This window comes from Electrophorus electricus, chromosome 12 (genome assembly GCF_041902795.1).
Source record: "Electrophorus electricus isolate QZ-2024a chromosome 12, ASM4190279v1, whole genome shotgun sequence".
Classification (NCBI taxonomy): Eukaryota; Metazoa; Chordata; class Actinopteri; order Gymnotiformes; family Gymnotidae; genus Electrophorus; species Electrophorus electricus.
Genome location: NC_137508.1, coordinates 14,613,760 through 14,635,199, shown reverse-complemented (window position 1 = coordinate 14,635,199; position 21,440 = coordinate 14,613,760). Strand labels below are relative to the sequence as shown.

The following is a 21,440-nucleotide window of genomic DNA, read 5'->3' as shown; positions in this document are numbered from 1 at the left end:
GAGTCATGTCTTTCGTTAATGTCATGTATGAGTGCCACTGTTATTGTTTGTGTCTTATTTTAATAAATGTGTCACTTCATCGAGGGAGTCTGTGCATCCTGCTCCACGCCCATTGCCACTCGGGCCAGCAGAAATGTTACATCAATAAGTGATTCGTTGAATAACATACATCACTCATGCTCTAAGGTGGCACAAAAGGTTTTTCTCAAGAATTAATTTATTTGGTTTAATTGCTTGCACAAGAAGACAAGATACAGTAAAATAACTAGAGAATTGTAATTCTACTGGAGATAAATCAAATCCACTTCTCGTGTTCTTCAAGAAATACAAAGTTCATCAGTTCTTGGTATAGTGACATCCTCACTGCATATTTAATAATGATGCCATAAGGAACCATTCTGAGGCAGTTGTTCACATGCACCCCAAAACAGTATCAAAAAGAAAAAGAAAAAAAAATCTGACTGGGAGGATTTATAAACATATTGAAAACATAAATATTGCACATTTTTTATCACTAAAAATAGTGTACAGTTTAAAATGCACAAGATTACCACTAGATAAACATTGCCTTTGCCATATGTCTTGAGGTCCACTTTAATCATTTAATGAGTGGCATAAAATGGTTGTGAATTTTCAAGGTATTTTTTTTCTTCACCTCAGCTGTATACAGTCAATCTCCATAGTCATGGGCATGGATAGTGTCCCCACCTCTATCTCATCCGTTGTCTTCTTTGAGGTGTAGGTGGACCTCCAGCGGAGCAGCGCAACCCTCCTTAAATACTTCACTGTGTTGTTCTTCACACTGACAAAGCAGAAGGTGTTGATCATGCTGTTGCTCATGGCGATGCATTCGATGATGTAGAAAGCCACCAGTGAGTTCTTCTCCCTGGAGATAAGGGTCGGGTGGAAATCGCGGAGGATGGTGTATCCATAGTATGGTGCCCAGCACAGAATGTATGCTGTGAGGATTCCGACGAGCACCATGACTGTTTTCCGGCGACAGCGAAAGCGCTTCCGGATCTGTTCTGTCTGGAAGCCGGGGACGCTTTTGAACCAGAGCTCCCTGGAGATGCGAACGTAGCATAGGGTCATGGCAAGGACCGGGCCGAGGAACTCCACAGCAAAGATGAAGAGGTAGTAGGAACGGTAGTAGAGCTGTTGGTCCACTGTCCAGATTTGAGCACAGAAGGTTTTGCTGTGATTGGCCCCATGAGGGACTTTGGTTGCAGAAGTAAAGTAGGCAGAAGGTATGGATATGAGAACAGGAACAATCCACACACCAGTGATTAGACAGTAGGCAGTTTGATGTTTCATCCTGGGCCTTAAGGGGTAAACTATTGCCATATACCTAGAAAGGAGAGAAGTTCACAAGTTTCACAGTTAACATTTGAAAATATCTCCCTGCACTCCATTTTAGAGTGGAACTCTGTATTCAATTGTACTTAATGATGCATCATAATATCAGATTAGACTCTTTAAACTGAGTCCTTAAATTTAATTTAAAATTCTATTTCCTACTGTGCAGTGTGCAATTGTGGATGGCCCTGTGCTGTCTATGTTTTCATGTGCAATTATGGCTGACTATGTGTGGTCTATAACCTTCATTAGTGTTGAATGGTCTGCTATGAAGTTCAAATGGCCTCTGTTTTGTTATGATGATATGGTACCTATACTGTAATCAGTTTAAGAAGCAGGGGAAACTTCAAAGACTGATTGATTAGAAAACAACACATGTTTACATGGTAAGCATTTTCAGTGCAATACAGCATAGGATAGGAAGTAATTTTGTAACCTCTAAAAAGCTGACCTTTCCTTCAGGATTTCTGTTCCACTGTCTCATGTTATTCTGTGGCCCATAAACTGATAAACTCTACTGCTAATGTGTGGGATCTTCCAGTATACTTTGACATATTTACTTTAAAGTGTAATATTATTATATTATTACTCATACTAGGTAAGGCCTATTACAAGCAATATAATCTACAGGAATTTCTTGGCAAACAAACAAGCTATTTTTTATATATATTGACAAAATTTGAAAGCTACTTGTTGCATGCTAAATGGTGCTCTAAAAAACATGTCTGTTTTGAAATTGTAAGTGCCTTGCAAAGTCAATCTCAGAGAATGGGTAGCAAAACAATTTAATATACATTGCTATTTTGCTATTTTAATATGCTGCTGTATAGCTCCATCTCCCCGCATAAAATTAGATTTTTTTAGTGCTTTCATTTTCATTCTTTCATGGACAGTATGGCTAAATGGTTTTTACCATCAGTGAAATGCTTTGCATGCATTGTCACAAAGAAAGATATGAAAGCTCACTCACTGTGAGCTTTCATACTCACTGGTGTTTTGTCAGGACATTATTGATAACACATAATAGTGGTTTTAGCATCACAGCTTGACTCTTGTGTTCTTAGCATTCAGTGTTCACATCTAGGTATTTATTTGGTGAAGAACTAGCTGTGAATGCTGGGGAAATGTCCAGGGGAAATGTCACATGTGGTTAGGTGTCAATTAGGCAACAGGTATTTTTCATTTTAAATGCATTATGGTGAGTCATGGCCCAGGGCTGACTTTCTCAACACAAACATCTTCCACCAGAGGGGATATGGATATCTGATTTGACCAACCTGTCCACAGCGATGGCCAATAAGGCATTGGTGGACACATACAGAGACACAGTTCGGAGGTAGTTAATGCAGGCACAAAGCACTTTACCGTGGTCCCAAGACAGCTGTTTCACCACATAATAATCCACCAAGAAAGGGCAGCACACAACAGCCACGATGAAGTCTGAGATGGCCAGGTTTGCAATCAGGAGGTTGGTGAGATTCCGTAGCTTCTTGTAGCGGGCTAGGGTGGCTATGAACAGGAAGTTGCCAATGCCACACACTAGCATGATACAGACGAGCACCACCCCGATAACGATAGTAGCCACAAAATAGGCCAGTCCCTGTGTGGTGTCGGGCAACTCCTCGGCTGGCACCCCATAGTCCATGTCATAGAGGTCTATGAAGGGTTCATGGTCATCTGTGGCTAATTGACTTTGAGGGTCCATAAAGCCTGATGCCAAGCGTGTGATATTTTCCATGACAAAGATACCTATTGAAGATATATGACACAATTTTTAAAATTCTTAATTCTAATTATTAATTTTCTTAATCTTTTGACTCAAATCTTTATTATGTAGGTGAATCATTTCACATTAGGTATCAGAGGTAGTGGTCCCAATGCAGCCCAGTATGGAAAAGCCCAGTGGTCTTTTCATGACAGGTTCCATATTCTTGTAGACCAACTAAAGGAAACTTAATACCTGTAATAGTAAATGCATGAGTGAATATAACAGTTTTGACAGTTTTAAAAATGACAAGCAAACTATAGTAATGGAATGGGAATTTAGGGCATAAAGTAAATATACAGACTAGCATTAAACATAAATTACCACAATCCCTTTTTCATTATATGTTTTACTAATGATTTTTCTTTCTAGAACTCTTTGCTTTTACTATTTCACTTACTGCATGGTTTAAAATTAAGTCTGACATTAAAAACAAAGTAGTGTATTTGATGAGGTTGACTAAATTAGGTTACATTGAGTGGCAGACATCAGTTTCAGCGTGCTGTCTAAGGCAGTCACAGTACCAGTACAGCTATTGTAAAGTGCTGTAAATCTTCATCTGTCAAAATGTATTTTATTGTATTATTTTATATTACTGTTAATAAAATTTTGAACATTTTTCACCACTACGATATAATTGTGTTAGACAATTATTTTTTAGCATCTCTAAATTGTTGAATATAGCTACATCTATTATTAATAATTGTTGGCTGATATGATGAATTTCAAGGACTTTATCATACTGAATGAATGACCCTGGAACAGCTCTGATGAACTGATCTTATTGTAGTCATCTGCCTTTTGCTTAAGAGCAAGGTCATTTAATATCTATTGGAAATTAATATCAAATTATTGAGTCATTGCTGTGATAATATATGTTCTTGGCCTTTGATACAGCATTGGATAAATATGTGATCATTAGTGCTGGATAATAAATAACATCTAATGTCAAAAGACATTGATAACTAAATCTATACACTGACTTAATTTATTTTCCCCATAAGGTCAGTCTACTGTCGAAGTCGACAATAAAAGTGAAGTCGAGGGCCAGCAACGTCACAGGATGCCTATCAACTTCTGGCTCTATATATTTTTTGTTTATCTCTTTTAGCTATGCTTGCCTCAGTCTCTCTTCACATACATTAAGTATGCATGAAGTATGTGTGCTCAAAACATACCTAACAGTCTGCTTTGTCTGTTTCCAGTGTACTCCCTAAAAACAGTCTCCAAACTATTGCTCTAGTGCAGCCTGATATGACACCAGTCTGAGATCCAGCTGTGGGACCATGCTGCTGATTTTATATCTCTTTGGAAACAGGCTTGTTTAATCACTCTTAACTGTTCCCTGTTCTACCGAACAGCTTGCTGTGACAATTGCCAGCCTACAGTTACTTCATCTAATGCTCCATCTCCTGAGTTTTTATATGGCAATCTGTCTGACATACCTCATGAACTTCCTAACCTTGTGGAACATAAACAGCCTCATATACGGTCAGTGCATGAATTCCAATCCTGATTCTTAGTCTGTATCTGCCTTGTACTCATATTGTACATGTTCTCTTGTTTCCAACATCCTGTATATGTCCAATAGTCTTGACTCCTCTGAAGGTTTTCTCTTCCTACCATATCTGAGAGGCATTCCCTGGCAATATAACCCTCAATCTGCCCAACAGGGATCTAGACATTCTGGACAAGACCTTTTTTGACAATGTCTACTGTTAAAAGACCAACACAAATAAAATGTGGCATGCAATAAAGCCATATAAATTATATATAATTATTTTTAAATATAGATACTTATTTTTGCTTATATTACTTCAGAGGCTGAATCAATACAAAAATAAAATTAAAATACACTGTACCAGTACCGGGTGAATTTTGTTCATGTTTAACTGATCCAGCCTGTCGTTCAAAACTGTTTATATGTCCGTATGAGATGAGGAGTTATTTGCTTTATTTTTTTGCTTTCTAATACTCCCCCCCAATCCCCTTACCCCCATCTCAATAACAAGGTAACACTTTAAGTATATAAACAACTTCAGTATGTGAAATCTACGTCATGATTTAAAGTTTGATAAATAACCTTCAGCGTAGAGCCTTTCGGTTAACCACACACCCGCTGAGCATGCAAAGCATTACAGAATCGCAATGACCATCTCAAACGCTTTTCAAAATGATAAAGGAATAATAAAGCAATTATGAATGTACTATTAAAGGAAGACTTACCATAATAATGAAGACCAAATTTTGCAGTATAAGAAGAGGGAGACGGGAACATATATTACTCAAAGTTTGTTTCCAAAGGACTGTTACTCTTTTATTTTTCAGCGTTATTCAGGCTTTAAGGATGGATTTCAGCACCAAATTGTTTTGTAATGTTGTGCCTAAACACTACAGACGAGTACAGTCGAGTTCCACACGAATACAGGTTTGTTATTTTCTGCGGAGAATAACTTCCTTGTGCCTAGGCTGTATCTGTGAAAGGAAAACGCTACGAATCCGCGTTTAACGTGAGACGGTAGAAGATAAGGCTCCTCTCTCCCCCCGCTCTTCTGGCGAACTATAACAGAATATTATTTGTTGGCGAATTGAGCCAAGCGCTCTTACCCACCACCTTCTTTCTTTCTTTCTTTCTTTCTTTCTTTCTTTGGAGGAGTAGAATAGTGCGATATTTAATTATATTATTTTCCTTGGTTTTATACATGTACATGTATAAAATCTTTTCTTGTTGCAAACTATGCAGAAATCTCTTTAGTTAATTTAAATATTTTATTATCTGGTTGGCTACATAATGTTTTTATATATTCTCCGCGTCTTGTAACTGACAAAACAGGATAAGTCCATACACATTTTTATTTAAAGCGTCAATAAATACAGGTAAGTGTAATCACTGAGAGCATGCACATCTTACATAAATTGTGCCACCGAAGCATGCATTATTTTGCTGAGAAATGATATGTATAGGTAGCGAAGGAATCGAGTTCCTTCAGACAAAAGAGGGAATCAAACATCTGGGTGAATTTCATTAAATGAAAACGAAATATTAAAGAGTAAACCTTAGAAATAGGACACATGCATTTGATTCAGATTTTTTTTTTAAGTACTTTGAGCCCAGAGCAAAAGGTGTTTGCCAAGACCTTACATAATACCCATACGATCACATTAAAACTTCACCAACATCCATGCTCATTTATTATATAATCTGCTGCTATTTTCAGATTGTATTGATTTTTTTCCAACAGTTTTTTTTTTTCAGACACTAACATCAGTGAATCCCTTAAAGGACCGATAGGCACTGAAAGGACATGATCCTTATAGACAAACCCTCAAGTTACCAGTGAAAACTTTATATACTAAGGCCTTACAATTGTTTAAAGTCTACCTACATGATGATGAAACTGTATTAACTAGAGGGGTACCCATGTCCATTTTATGCATGCACTCAATCTTTCCCTGTCATTCAGGACAGTGTTTTTGTCTGGAGGGACAGGTTGCCTGAGGGAGTTGTTCAGCATGTTACTTTTGCCGCAGGCTCTTTTTCACTTGTGTTTAGCTGAGTCCATACTGCTCTACCTAGTGCATGCAAGGTATCAAATGAGTGACATGTCATAATATGAATACATTTTTTTCTTGTACCAAAAATGTATTTGTAGATTAATGGATAGAATATAGAAGAATAAGGACATCAGATGCATTTCTTATCCAGTGATATTCTCTATTCATATGTATTGTATACAGTTTATTCAAAGTTATTCTCTCCCTCATAGAGATTAATTTTTCATTTAATGTACTTGGTTATAAGCCCCCCACCTCACCATTAACACTATTACCATCACTACCACCATGGCCAACGTTACCACAATGGCCACCTTTACCTCTACCACCAGCATTACCAAGGCCACCATTGCCACCATATTCACCACCACCACCACCATCATGGCCACCATTATCACCACCACCACCATGACCACCATTATCACCACCACCACCACCATGTCCACCACCAAATGCATTTTAAATCTTATGAATATATACTCTTCAAAGCACATCTATTCTGAGAATAAATCAAGGGTGTTCAACCTTCCTTTCATCTTTTTGTTGTGGTAAATAAGGGAACATTTTAAAGTATTATATAAAAATGATGCTAGATGGTGTTAAATCAACTCTCACTGTGAGGAAACAATGGCTTCATCAAGTTTCTATTTTTGCCTGTTCCTGGAATGCAGTTGTACAATAACCATATGCATTACACAAACATGTTGCCCTATCTATTTACTCCTAGATTAGAGTGCTGTAATGCCTCATTATCTGGATATTCCAGTAGGTGTATAAAAAGTTTCAATTAACCTAGAATGCAACTGCCAAAGACCAGCTTGTTTAGTCATGTCATTGGTTAATAGGTTTTATTAACCTATTATTAACTATCTATTGAATTATGGTAAACTGAGATGCTGGTGCTGTCACTTTACCATTCTTATCTGATGATTCACATTTACTGACAGTGAATTGGGCAGGTGCTGTCATTATCACATATACAACATATTAATTACTGTGTGCACTAAACATAATCTGTTATGACTCTTCCTGATTCCAGATGTGATTGCAGTGCATGAACATGATGTACTATCCCTGATATAGTCCTTCCCACCCTCAGGACTTTGCTGACATGATGCCTGTTCATAATCCTGATGTGCTACCCTTGAGTGTCTGTCATTATTTACAGTAACTGCCTTGCAACTTGTGTGAATTCTTATCCTGTTTTTGTGTTTAAACCTGTCCCATGAGTTTGCTATTTACAGTGTATTTATATTTAACACTTGTATAACAGCTGTAAATATTTATCATTGTCAGGGTATCTTGATATGATTGCAACTTATGATTGAAAGTTAAGGGAGTATTTGCAAGGCTCAACCCAGGGCTGGGCCATCTGCAAGGCCTACTTCAGCCACCTGAGGGAGCTACAGGCAAGCTCCAGTTTAATCAGTGGTAAATAGTCACATCTGTCCTCCTGAATACTTAAGAGCAGCTGACACCCTGGTGGTCTGTATTTGGTAAATGTTTGGGGGGAAACAAAATCAACTGTTTCAGGTAGAGACCTCAAAAGCTGTCTCTTGGAGTCTCTTTTCTCTCTTGCTCCTCAAGCTTCTTCACGGCTTTGAGTTGCACCTCAAGATCCCTCAGGCCTGCTCAGGTTTCCTCCATCCCCTGCCAGAGTTTACCCATCCATTCCTTGGGGACTCCTCTGGCTTTTCTTTTAGCCCTCAACCTTCTTGCTTAGAAAATACAATTTTTTGAGCAGATTTAGTTTACTTTTGCTCTCCATTTTTGAGCATGTCAGACTACTTTCCCCTTGCAGCCCTGCTTCTTTCTGGTGAGGATTCTTTTGTCACCTCTGTGGTGTGCTGCTAATTTGCTGCCTTGGGGACTTGACAGTGGTGGTTGAAATGCTGTCTTGGGTCTCTTGATTTTCTCACTGGGGAAGCCTGTTTTTGGTTTTCTCATTGGGGAAGCCTGTTTTTGGTGTTTGTGCTGCATATTCTCTTCTGTCATTTTCACAGCCAGCTTTGCAAAACAATTCACCTCATATTAATTACATGAGTAATTAAGTAAATAAGTAATTCAATATAAGTAATTCAAGCAGGGCAATACTGATTTCCACAGTTGATACTTTTTTTTAAATCTTGGCTGCTGTATAGTGATGTCCTTGCCTGATTTTAACATTGTTTGCCTTCATGTAGAGGGTGAAGAACAAGTATATTAGGGAATGAATTATTATTGAATGAGGATAACCAATATATAATAATGTTATTGATTAATATGCACACATAAACAATGGTTAAAGTTAACTTTTTCCATTTTACAATTTATTCTTATATGCAGTTGCATATGTTTATTTCAGTATGTACTTATGCTTCAATCATATACCTTATACAGCATACCAAGTTAAAGGCTTGAGCCTGCTGTAATGTGCACTGAGGTTAACTTGAGAACCTGTGTCAAAAGGCAGGAGAATGTCAGTTGGCATTAATGTACAGGGTCTAAACACAGTTTGGATGCATTTAGATGGGCAATGCCAGTGAACACAGAGTAAGTAAAAGTGGAGAGAAGAACAGAAGATTGCCATGTCTGCTTAAACAAGCCAGCAATTGCTTCCTCATAATGAGTGGGACAGCTTATAATAATCCTTGTGCAGCAACTCTAAACAGCAAGAGGAGCTGCACACATAACCAAACACATCAGTATTGAATTAATCCCTTGAAGTCCAAGTACCTTCTAATTTCCCACTATTTTACCTACAAGTAGTGAGAGAAAAATGGGTTTTAATATTAATACCTAAATTCTAATCTTGGTGGTTTAAAGATTATGAATAACAAGGTTTGCTGTGGAGTGAGCATGTGGTTTAGTGTGTGTGTGTGTGTGTGTGTGTGTGTGTGTGTGTGTGTGTGTGTGTGTGTGCTCCATTCCAGATCCAGTTCCACATTCCAGTGCAAAGTTTGCAGCAAATCATGAGAAAAGACTCTGCCAACCCCAAGGAGGAATAAAAGGAAGAAGAAGAAGCTAGAGAGCAGAAGGCAGTGATATTTGTTTGAGATGTTTGTTTAATAGTGTGTGATAATTTGGGAATACTCTGTCATTGGCTGACATGTTTATGAGTGATCCCTCCGTCCTTAAGCCTGCTATCTCAGCATCCAACAATGACAATGTGTGTGCTGCTATTGATAAGCCTGTTCTGTCTAGTCCTATTTCGACAGAGTTTATAGATTGAGCTGTGCTGATGTCTGCACAAAGGGCAAACCAATACCTTATGTACTGTTTTGAGTTGTCTGAAGGGAAAAGAGGCACCCCCACTCAGCAACAGTGCTACTCCATTCAAGATGGTGTATTAATGAGGATCTGGTGTCCATCTACTGTAACTGAGCGGTAGGAGGCTGTCCACCAAATAGTTGTTCCGCTGCCATTTAGGTCTCATGTTTTGTATTTGCCTCATGAACATCCACTTTTTTGACATCTAGGAGTTAGGAAAACTGTACAGCGCATTTTGTCACATTTCTTTTGGCCCTCTGTGAATAGTGACGTAGTTCATTACTGTCGTTCTTGTCACACTTGTCAAATGGTTGGAAAACCTAACCAAGTGATCCCTTCTGCTCCACTTTGCCCTATACCAGTTGTCGTTGAGCCTATCGAGAGATTGTTAGTAGATTGTGTTGGTCCCTTGCCCAAGACCTGCACCGGAAATAGCTATTTCCTTACACTTATGTGTGCTGCTACCAGGTTCCCTGAGGCCATTCCCCTGCGTTCCTTTGAATCTAAGGCTATAATAAAAGCGTTAATTAAGTTCTGCACCACATTATGTTTACCTAAATGCATACAGACAGACCAAGGTTCTAATTTCATGTCAACCCTGTTTGCACAAGTAGTTAGCTAATTGAAGATTCAGCATCAGGTGTCTAGCGCCTACCATCCAGAGTCCCAAGGAGCCCTACAAAGGTTCCACCAGACCTTCACAAATATGTTAAAAACATACTGTCATGATTTTGATAAAAATTTGGATGAGAGAGTGCCCTTGTTGTTGTTTGCCATTCGGGATGCAGTGCAGGAAACTACTGGCTTTAGTCCAAACACCCTGCTTTTTGGTTGATCAGTGCAAGGTCCCCTGAAGATACTGTACAAACAGTGGCTGTCTGTTCCTCCCTCGGTTTTGAGTTCACATGCAAGTGACTTTGTCAATAAAGTTTGAAAGAGGTTGTGCGCCATTCGTGATTTGGCTAGCAAAAACCTATGTTCAGCCCAAGCAGCTATGAAATCTCGGTTTGATCAGAAAACAATCTCATGTTCTTTTGGAATAGGAGATCGTGTGCTGGCCCTTTTCCCCATTTCAGGTTCTCTTAATACACAATTTTCTGGCCCCTATGTTGTGAAATCAAAGATATCTCCCACTAATTATGTATTAGCTACCCCAGACCATCGACGTAAATCACATCTATGTCATATAAACCTGTTAAAGCCTTATGTAGACCACCAGCACTCACCTAAATCAGATCACTTTGCTACTGTACAAACCCCTTCTCCTGTGTCTGTTCCAGTAGTTACCACCACAGTGACCAGTGAATATTTACCTGAGCAAGATGACCTGAATCTTGGCCGGAATTGCTTACCTTGTGCCCGTCTCCCCAATTCCCTTGCATTGCAAGCCCTTCTGCAAAAGTTGTCTGGCAGCTCAGGCTGACTTAACTGCACTTATAGATAAATTCCCCTCTTTGTTTTCTGATATCCCCACTCATACTTCTGTGCTGCAACATGATATAGAGGTAGGATCCCGTCCACACATCAGACAACACCCATACCACCTAAACCCCCATAAACGCTCTATAATGTAAAAAGAAACATAATATTTTTTAGAAAATGGTCTTACTGTCCCTAATTGTAGTCCGTGGTGTTCTCCATGTCTGCTCATACCAAAACCTGATGGTACTTTTCATCTCTGTACAGATTATCATATTAACATAATTATCATTATCATAATTTTCTTACCATCCCAGACTAATTTCCAATGCATAGAATGGAAGATTGCCTCAATTGTATTGGGTCAGTTGTTTTTGTCAGTAAACATGACCTATTGAAAGGTTACTGGCAGGTGCCACTCACCCCTTGTGCATCAGAAATATCTGCTTTTGCCACACTCGATGTATTTCTCCAATTTACGGTCATGCATTTTGGTCTCTGAAATGCTCCATCCACCTTTCAGTGGCTAAGGACTTTGGTACTGGGTGATGTGACTAACTGTGAAGCTTACTTGGATGATGTGGTAGTTTATACTCACACCTGGGATCATAATATGCAGGTACTAGAGACTTTTTAAGAAATTGCAAGAAGTTTCTCTTGTTCTAAATCTGGAAACGTGTTAGTTTGGTAAAGGTGAGATCACCTATCTTGGAAAAGTTGTTGAACATAGTACGGTGCACCCTCTAAATGTCAAAGTGCAAGCCATATGTTCCTTTACTCCTCCCCTAATGAAAAGGCAACATAGACATTTTATGTGTGACAGGCTACTACCACTGCATCTGTAAGAACTTTTCTGATGATGTCACCCCTTACAAATTTGCTCTGTAAAAATGCTCCCTTTCTGTGGTCACAAGCCTGTCAAGCAGCCTTTGGATCTGTAAAGTCTCTATTAATTAGTACATCCATTCTTGCCGCCCCTGATTTCAGTCAACCATTTAAGTTGGAGGTTGATGCTAGTGGGATTGGTGCTGGTGCGGTCCTCCTACAAGAGGATTGCAGTGGGATTGATCACCCCCTTTGTTATTTTTCACATAAGTTTAACAAGCACCAGATAGCATACAGTGCAGTAGAGAAAGAGGCCCTTGCAGTTTTGTTTGCTTTACAACAGTCTAAGTGTACCTCAGTGGCAGTATGTATCCTGTTACTGTTTACACTGATCACAACCCTCTAGTGTTCCTCCAGCACATGGCTAACGCAGTGTTGGATCAGTGTTGGATGTGCTGGGCTGTAATTGTTCAGGCTTTTAATTTAAACATGGTGCATGAGAAGGGCATAGACAATGTGGTGGCTATTGCTCTGTCTAGGTGCTAATTGGATGTTTTTGTTTTGTGAATTCTAGATCTTAGAGGTTCACTCTTACGAGGGGATTGCATCCTGTATTTATTTGGTGCGTGTCCCACTCCTGATCCAGTTCCAAAATTCAGTACAGTTTCATGTTTGCAGCAAATCATGAGACAAGATGCTCGCCCTGAGGCAGCAGAGAGAGGAAGGCAGTGATATTTGTTTGAGACATTTGTTTAATAATGTGTGATAACTGACCTACTGTATGACCTTGCTTTCAGTTTTGACTTTGCTCTTGTCCTTGCCTTAATGGTTAGTTTTGCCATTGTATATTTGTATATATTCAATTTTGTTCCTTTTGTTGTGTGTTCACTGGTAAGTAGGGAGTGACTGCCATTTTGTGTGGCATATGGGTTTGATCTGTGTTTTCCACTTAGTTAGTAAGTGTAGTTGTGTGTATATTTTATGTTGTCTGTGTAGGCTGAGTGAGTGTCTATTTGTTTCTAGTGTGGATTTGTTTGTTAATTTGGCGTGGGTCACTCCTGACGTTATAGTCCAGTGTCACACTGTCTCTTGTATATATCACACTGTCTGTTGAACAATACACTGGCTGTCATTGAACTACTTTAGTATGTTGCAATCTGATTTCATTTCCACTACACACTTGCTTAGCCATTTTCCTCACATTTCCTGTTACGGCCTGGAGCCTAGACGAGGTCGTAACAATTGTTGATAAAGAGTGGTGGCCAAAATTTAATGTTTTACAATTGGCAGCTATATATTTCAGACAGTTGAATTGCTTATGCTGACACACATTGTAAGAACTGTAAAATATTTTAAAATATTTAATATTTACACCTATGTTAACCATGGTTTTTCACCCTCTCCTGATGCCTTTCTATGATCTCTGCATCCAACAAAACCATGCTGCTGGATTACTTCAGAGACTCAATAGCTATGGTTTTACCCCAGAGTAACAGTGCATTAAAAGTAGTTAAGTGATTCTGTTACAGGGGAGAGGGCAAACACACAGCAGGTGGGCTGTGAGCATTAGCATGATAGAAAGTAAGAAATTAGGCAGATAACATTAAACGATATAAAACACTAAATGTACTATTATCTATTTTAGACATTCAGAATTCATGGAGAATAATACTTGATATGGGGAAATGATGAGTAGAAGAGAGGGGGAGAAAGAGAATGTACAAATAACATGAACCAGTTTTTAATGCATTGTTGTGTCCTGTAGCTTGATGTGAATGGTGAATACAAGATAACAATGTGAACAGCACATACAGAGACTGAGAGAGCTCATAATTCTCATGCTTTTTGTATCTGAGAATGCTGACCTACAACAAACTAGTATGTTTGACATTTACCTTTTGGCAAATATCAATTCTATGTTAACCTTAAAAAAAAAAAAAAGCACCAAAAATAACCTCCTCCCATACTGCACACAAGCCAAAGATTCTCAACACACGCCCTTGCCTGTCTCCTCTATGGTCCACTGCACTGAAAGAGATCAAAGATGTTCCTTCCCAAGCACAAGGTCTGCTCTACAAGGGAGAAGCACCATCAGCTACAAGGTTTTGGGGCGAGGCACTGAAGGATGCCCCAGCCTGATGATGATGCACAGTGACATAGAGTAGCCTGCTACTCCCTGCCTAGGGCACATCTGCAGCCTCCAAGCCCCAGTCATGATAATTCACTCACACAATGCCTTTCAGCTGAGTTCAAGCTACGGGCTCCCAAGCCATCCAGAAAAATAAGATCACATTGGAAAAATGGCTAGAAAGGTCTAGAAAGAGTCTTGTACCATCTTTATCCAAGATTTCTTTCGTTCAATGTGCTTAGTCTGAGTGACCTTTAGTGAGCAGGCATCGCGCTGCATAGTTCAGGACTTAATGTTTTCTGCTTGAATTAGATCAAAACCAGGAAGGCACCATTTCCTAACTGAAGGGAGGGCATAAACCCCTTGTGTTGATCTCGCTCTGATTTCTAAGAGGAGACATCTTTAGTGACCAATAACTGACAAGAGACTCACATGGGTATAGTGTTATAAATCTCCCCTCTGTTGTAAATCAGTCATTTGCATTATGGAGCTTGTTTTGCTTATCTGATACAACGCACCTTTTTAAAAAATTCATTCATATTTTATGAATAAGTTATATCTTTTTTTCTTCTTAGGAGTTCAGTTTTGTAGCTATCTTGACCATCGCTGTAACTTTCTCTGTGCGTTTTAATGTGTCCAAACATCACTGAAAGCGAAAAAGTAAACTGGGAATCTTGTAAATATTTCTCTCAGAAACGATGCAAAGGGGGAAAAGTAAAGTATTTTCCCTTCTTGAACTGATCTACCACGTGAACTTAGCAAACTACGCTACTGGAATGATCCAAACGCAATGCAGCGAAAAACGAAAGCTTTAAAACCATTAGGTTTATCACAGCGGTCCATATCAGGCAGCGTTCACTATAGTATTAGGTATCACAGGATATAAGCACCAGTTTTCCAACCCTAAATGTGTTGTAGGGACGAGCAACTGAAAAGACTAGGATGCTCAGCATGTTCAAGACAAGGTATCTGCGAGAGGTGCGCAAAAAGCGCTCTGATGTCTTCGAGGATCCTAGCAACAAGGATCAAGAGACGTCTTCCGCCGGATCTAAGACCGACTGTGTAAACCTACAGTAACTGAATAGTCGCGTTGCATGTTACATTAACAGGACCTGCGTGCTGGGGCAGCGGAACGCCGTGTTCCGCGAGCAGCTTGAGACGCTGCAGCGCATGGAGCAAGCAGCCGGGCTCGAGGAGGCCTTCAACGAACATATCAGCGTCAAAAGACAGCGCATGCAGACATTCTCAATAATACTTGAGGGTGCCTCAATAATGCTTGTTAACATTATCCTGCAAGAAAGGACAGGACCAACTATTATCTTTAATTTTGAAGTCTGTATCTTCATTTTATATTTGAATGTTTAACTTTACAACTAGTTGACTGGGGATTTACGAACGGCATGATGAAAACCATACTGGACATTATTGAAAAGCCAAAACAGCCACAAGATGCAAAAATTATCTGTCGTTATTAAAGATAAAACCTTTAAATCTCTGTTTCCCACAAGTACAGAAATGAATGGCAGGACTAAGAGCAAACTTCATGGACTTCTGGAGCAACTCAATAATGTATTAAAGTGTCAAAATGTTCTTTGAGCTGAGAGTTTTTCATTTGCCATTCCATATGTAGCCCTTTAATTTCCCACTGGAAATTGAACTCAGTCTGCATCCAGAAACATGAAGTAATAATGGAACCGTAATATAGCACAGCTAATAAGAAGCTGAATTAGCTAGGACCCTCATAAGGATGTCTGGGTGATTACAGTCAACTTCAAGATATGCGTTACTCATTACTTGGAGAAAAGCAACAATTTTTTTTTTCCAGGGTTGCGCCTCTTACTGTCAGCCGACACACACATAGACGCCCACACGCATGCACGCATACACACATGCCCCTCCACTCTTAAAAGCAAAGTATTCTTCCTTCAAAAGTGTGCATTTGATCTCTTCACATGTATTTTCTGCATAAACTGCAAGAGGCAGATTCAATGCTTCTGAGGAACCTGGAGCATCAGATCGAGTCCCAGTTCCTGCAGGATGACATCAACTCCACAATAGACATACATAAAAAGGTATGGGGCTATAAGACTGGCTAATGATATGTCAAGGATGGAGACAAACTATTACGCATCCTTTTGGGCTCAGCTTCTGATCAGTCTGAACTAAGTGTATATAGAATAAGAAACTACACTAAATGTCAGAAACTCTGATGTGTCTTGCATTCACTTGCATTCAATTGTATGCATTCACTATATCAGTATATGCTGAATTAATACTATCATGCTCACCATACATTTATGCTATAATCAAAACCCACTGTAACATGATAGGTTGTTTAAAGAGCTGGCTGTAATATCTGCTGTGACCCTACTGAACTGAAAGGTCACCATGAAGTGAACTGTCCTTTTATAATCTTAAACAGCCATGCTGCTTAGTAACTATTTAGTTAAAAAAACAACAAAACAAAAAAAACCCCACATCAGAGCAACCCTAATCCAGAAATGCCCATTGCAGTCTATCATGTGAATATGTACTGTGTATGTGTATACTGTGTTTGTGAATATATGAATATATGTCTAAATTATCTTGACAACAAAGGTAGCATTCTAGCCAGCATTGCATGCATGTTTACATTTTCAAATTGTTTTATTAATGTGCAAATTCAAATTGTACCATGTTTAAAACAATAATAACCCAACTGCATAACCGCCCTTCTGTCCTTCATAGACTGTTGCTGTGATAAAAGACCTACTTTAACATCCTTCACCAGATCAACTATAAGTCTGTTCTGATGCCAATTTTGTCAATGGGGGTTTCAGAAATAGGGTGCTGAGGTGGTGTAAAAATGCTGGGTTAGAGCAGGGGTTCAGCTGTGTATGTGTGGGTGGTAGTGGTTGGTGCTGAAGGATGTTACTGTCTGGCAACATAGGGAGAGAACAGACGTGGTCAGCATGATCAGTGCATTCAATGTAGTGGCTATGATTAGTGTCACCCTGCAGTGACACTCGTCACCAGTTTTGATCTAGTGCCAAAAATGTAACCGTACTGCTTATGTTCAGTGTCCAATGTATTTGACCTTTGGAGCTTCGTTCTGCAGTTATGAAGAAAGACAGAGAACGAGAAAGAGAGATAGAAATAGGCATTTGTTATTTAGTGTTCTGTGAAGACTTCTGAAATAAACATAAAATGCACTTTATCATAGGAAATACTAATTCGGTTAGATTTATCAGATTTTCATAACTGTTCTAGTCACTGCGTTATATGTTAAATCTCATGCTACCAAAGGAAACAAAACTGCGCAACTTAACCACATAATCATGGTTATTGTTATGATAAAATGTACTATAATAATTAGTTCAGCATTCCTGTAATCTATACAGGCTCTAAGCTTCTTTTATGTGCTAAAAATCTTTTTAATAGGGTGGTTATGTTATTTTTATTTTCGGGTTACTCTCTGTATCTCTTTTCAAGTAGGAACAGGAGAGGCTCATAGCTCAGAGGCAAGTTCCTGCTCTGCAGGGCCAGCTAGACGAGTACAAGAACGCTCTCTGCCAGTTGCAGGCGCAAAAGCAGAGGCTGTGAACGGAGGTAAATCACCATGGAAACGACTAAACTTGAGGGTGCCCCTCTCAGAAACTCATCCATTGGGAGGGATCAATTGAAATAATTTAGAAGAGCAACCTGCCTTATTAATATTCATATGGTGGCATCCAGGTGAACCTAAAGTGTAAGCAATGTATATATTAAAGTATTTATGTATTTATTCAAGCAAAAATTGTCTTAATTTAGGAAGACTGTTATAATCTCCCAACAGCAAAAGTGAGCTAAGTATAGGACTACAGGACAGTGAATGTGCAGTTTGTTAGTCTTTTATATACATATACAGTTTATTAATTATGCAATGCACTAATGCATTAATTTTTTTTTTCCACCAAAAACTGCACAAAAGTGCAAGCCACATAAATAAATTGATGGTAAACTGACATTTGAACATGCTCACACAAAGAAATAAATTACACGTGTTTGTGCGAATATATAACCTCATACCTCATTTGGAAAACTACGCCACTTTCACCATCGTCATAGATCAGTGCTGGAGCAAACTATCAACACGCAGGAGAATTACGAAGATGAAATCCAGCTCAACAATGTGTAGGTCCAGGCCCTCAGGTTGGAGATCGAGGAGGCCGAGCAGCTGGCTATGTACCAGACCTCCTTGGAGAATGTGCTGGAGCAATACAAGAGGACTTTCGAAAATGAAGACAGCAGGTGAGTTAGGAACCCTTAACTAGCATAGTCCATTCTCAGTCATGCCTTGCCCTGTTATTGGAGTTTGCTGATGGTACATGTATGTCTACATGCATGACTCTTTTATGCTATTGGATATAGTCAGTAGCAACTGTTAAGCTGAATGTGCATTTAAACCAGTGGAAAATAGCATTGCTTGATTACATGTACCAGCCACAGGATGGCAGTAGAATCTCAGTACCCAAATTAGATGTTGTTTTTATGGCTGTCCCAGGAACCCAACTAAAGTATTGTTTCTATATTTTTTTCAGTGGGTGAAACCAATGTGTTTTATATACAGAAAGTTCATGCCATGTTTGTAGCTCTGGAATTCAGCATGAAATTTAAAATAATGAATGTATTTATTCATAAGTAGTATAGGATTATTTGCATGTTACTACAACATTCTTGGATTCTACACAACATGAACTCTACAGTAATTCTAGTACTCATGAGCATAACCACTTGTACCCTACTGAAACCCACTCTGGAACACCTATCACTGATGTTCAGTGTGCACTCCCTTGTTGTGATTTCATGCCTCTCACTCTCTTTCACAGATTGAATTCGGCTATAATTGGAACTCCCATTAGTCTGTTCGCTACCAATTACAGATACACTCACAGTCCCACCGTGACCACCAGGCAAGGAAAAGGTGAGGAAAGGGGGGTTGGGGGGGCAGTAGATGGCTCTCTCTTTTGTGTTCTGGGAGAGAGCTGCAACTCTGTAACTGTGTAGCTATCCAAGATCAGAGCGCAGCTGCTGATAGTGATGATGCATGATACTGACCTTTTCCAATGAGCGAGTGTGAATTGTGTGACTAATTACTGTGATTGTAAAGCAACAGTGGTTTTAAGTGGGTAAAAAGAAGGATTCAGTGTGCTTTTGCCATCGTGCATGTTTTATGATCACATGCTAAACTGATCATGATTTTAGCCTTTAAACATCAAATTTGATAAATCTTAGTTATAACAGCATTTCTGGATAAATAAGGTCTGTAATGAATCAGATAATTTTGTTGAGTGTGATGTGAACAAATGGGTGAATAGATGTCTTGAGAGACTTGACAAATCATGGACATTTCTGTTGAGCCTTTAGCATTACTTGGAGATTTTATATTTTTATAAGAGTTCTGGGATTGTTCCCTTAGTATAAACCTCTGATATTTTTGATTACTGATTGTGACTATCACAATCATTTTTTATTTGTTTTTTTTGTTTGTTTGTTTTTTTGCTTTGTTTGCTTTAGTCTGTTCTGTTATGGTTATTGTTGTCAACTGTTTCATTCTCAGATATCACCCAAACCATCCAGGACATTGCAAACATCAAGCCTCTCCAGAAGAATCTGACCAAGAAATTGAGCAAAAAGAAGGAGCTCAACTCCAAAGAAATGACAGACAGTGGACAGGAGGAGCATAGAGCAGGCGAGTGCATCCAGGAGGTTAGAAGAGGAGTAGAAGAGGCAGAAGGGGAGGTGAAGCGGGAGGAGTGTGCTCCTCTTTGGAAGGGTATGGATGGCGAGGATTGTGCCTGACGGTGCTCAGATTAGCAAGGCCTTGGACACACTGTGCAACATCATCTGTGACTGCATCCGATGGTGCCCATAGAGCCCATTGCAGATTTCTATACCCAGGGCCGCTTCATCCTGGTGACGGGTGAATCTAATTACCAGGACCCTTGCTTCTTGCATGTCCACACCCTCCGCTGGCCGTGTCATGGTCACCATATGCCATGACATGTTTCCCCCATATAAGCCTCATGACCATCAACCTCCCTCCACTGCTCCCAGCCCCTCACAGGGTGGGGGGGGGGGGGGGGGTTAACAGACCACCACAGAGCTGAAGACCCAGGAACCACACCAATGCCAAAGCCTGACCCCAAACTATGTCCTAGCTCATAGGGAGGCTCCTACCCCACCCTAGACCCCTGTCCAGCTCCAGAGCCCAGCCAGCCTTCTGACGACAAACACAGTGAAAAGAGCACAGAGGATGGTGAGCTGCAATGGGAGCTTCTACCCATACCCTTGCCAGACTCCATCCACCCAAACTCCATGAGCTAAAAGAAGATGGAGGTCATAGAGGTGATGGAGAAGCTTTCACTGGACAATAAAGTGAAAGGCTATGTGGAAACAGCTGTGGTGATCAAGACCATGATTGTGAAGACTAGAAAAAAAGCATGGAAACCAGGACACATAGGATTCTCCTGGTCAATGCCCAAAAAACAATAAACCAAGAAAAACAAACAAATAACCCCTACACATTCAACATCCCATGCCTACCTTTTCATCTCCAGCTCTGCCATGTTATACTCCGTGCTGCTTTACCTGCCTGTGCCAACATTTCTGATATTTACTGTTTGGAAACTGGGGAGTATCCAAAAAAAAGAAGAGATTTTTCACCTGACAAATTAAGTTAAAATAAGTGAGTGCTGCTTTCTAATTCAAATGTTGCCACTGCCCTCAAAAGTATATTCTTAACATGCCCCAACCTTTAGTAAGCGAGTTCAATTAGTAGTGAGTTCAAGAGTTCATTAGTAGTGAGTTCAAGAGACTCAGTCATTATATTAGTTCAATTGGCAACTTGGTAATTGCTAAGTACACTGTCCTGCTGTGTATTAACTGATTTATGAATAAAAATCAAGCATCCCAAAATACTTTTCTGTGGTTTGATTTTCACAATTTGCACAAGCTCTTGGAGCACATGCCTATGGATCTTTAGGTAATACACTCAAAAACCTTTTTTTTCTATATATAACAGTGCTAAGGGACTTGTGTGTAAAGTGTAGTGTAGTTTACCAAACCCAAGCACAAAACCAGAGGATTTATATTTTTGTTTATCAAATTGCATTTCTGCAGTCT

At 39.5% G+C, this 21,440-nt stretch overlaps 2 protein-coding genes across 2 annotated transcripts; one reads left to right on the top strand and one right to left on the bottom strand.

Annotated features, from left to right (window-relative positions):
* Positions 1-279: 279 nt before the first annotated feature.
* Positions 280-3,271, bottom strand: prokr1b (prokineticin receptor 1b). The gene is made up of 2 exons (XM_027023860.3): positions 2,634-3,271; positions 280-1,348 (listed from the first exon to the last, which is right to left on the bottom strand). Exons 1-2 carry the CDS (start codon positions 3,092-3,094, stop codon positions 652-654), a joined length of 1,158 nt encoding a protein of 385 aa, XP_026879661.2. The 5' UTR covers positions 3,095-3,271; the 3' UTR covers positions 280-651.
* Positions 3,272-15,248: 11,977 nt separating this feature from the next.
* Positions 15,249-21,056, top strand: bfsp1 (beaded filament structural protein 1). Its single transcript, XM_035531620.2, is given in 12 exon segments — positions 15,249-15,558; positions 15,811-15,864; positions 16,272-16,369; positions 17,044-17,136; positions 17,772-17,887; positions 18,384-18,566; positions 19,145-19,239; positions 19,876-20,108; positions 20,110-20,176; positions 20,179-20,270; positions 20,272-20,383; positions 20,506-21,056. Coding segments are annotated over 12 exon segments (1,758 nt in total). The 3' UTR covers positions 20,811-21,056.
* Positions 21,057-21,440: the final 384 nt, after the last annotated feature.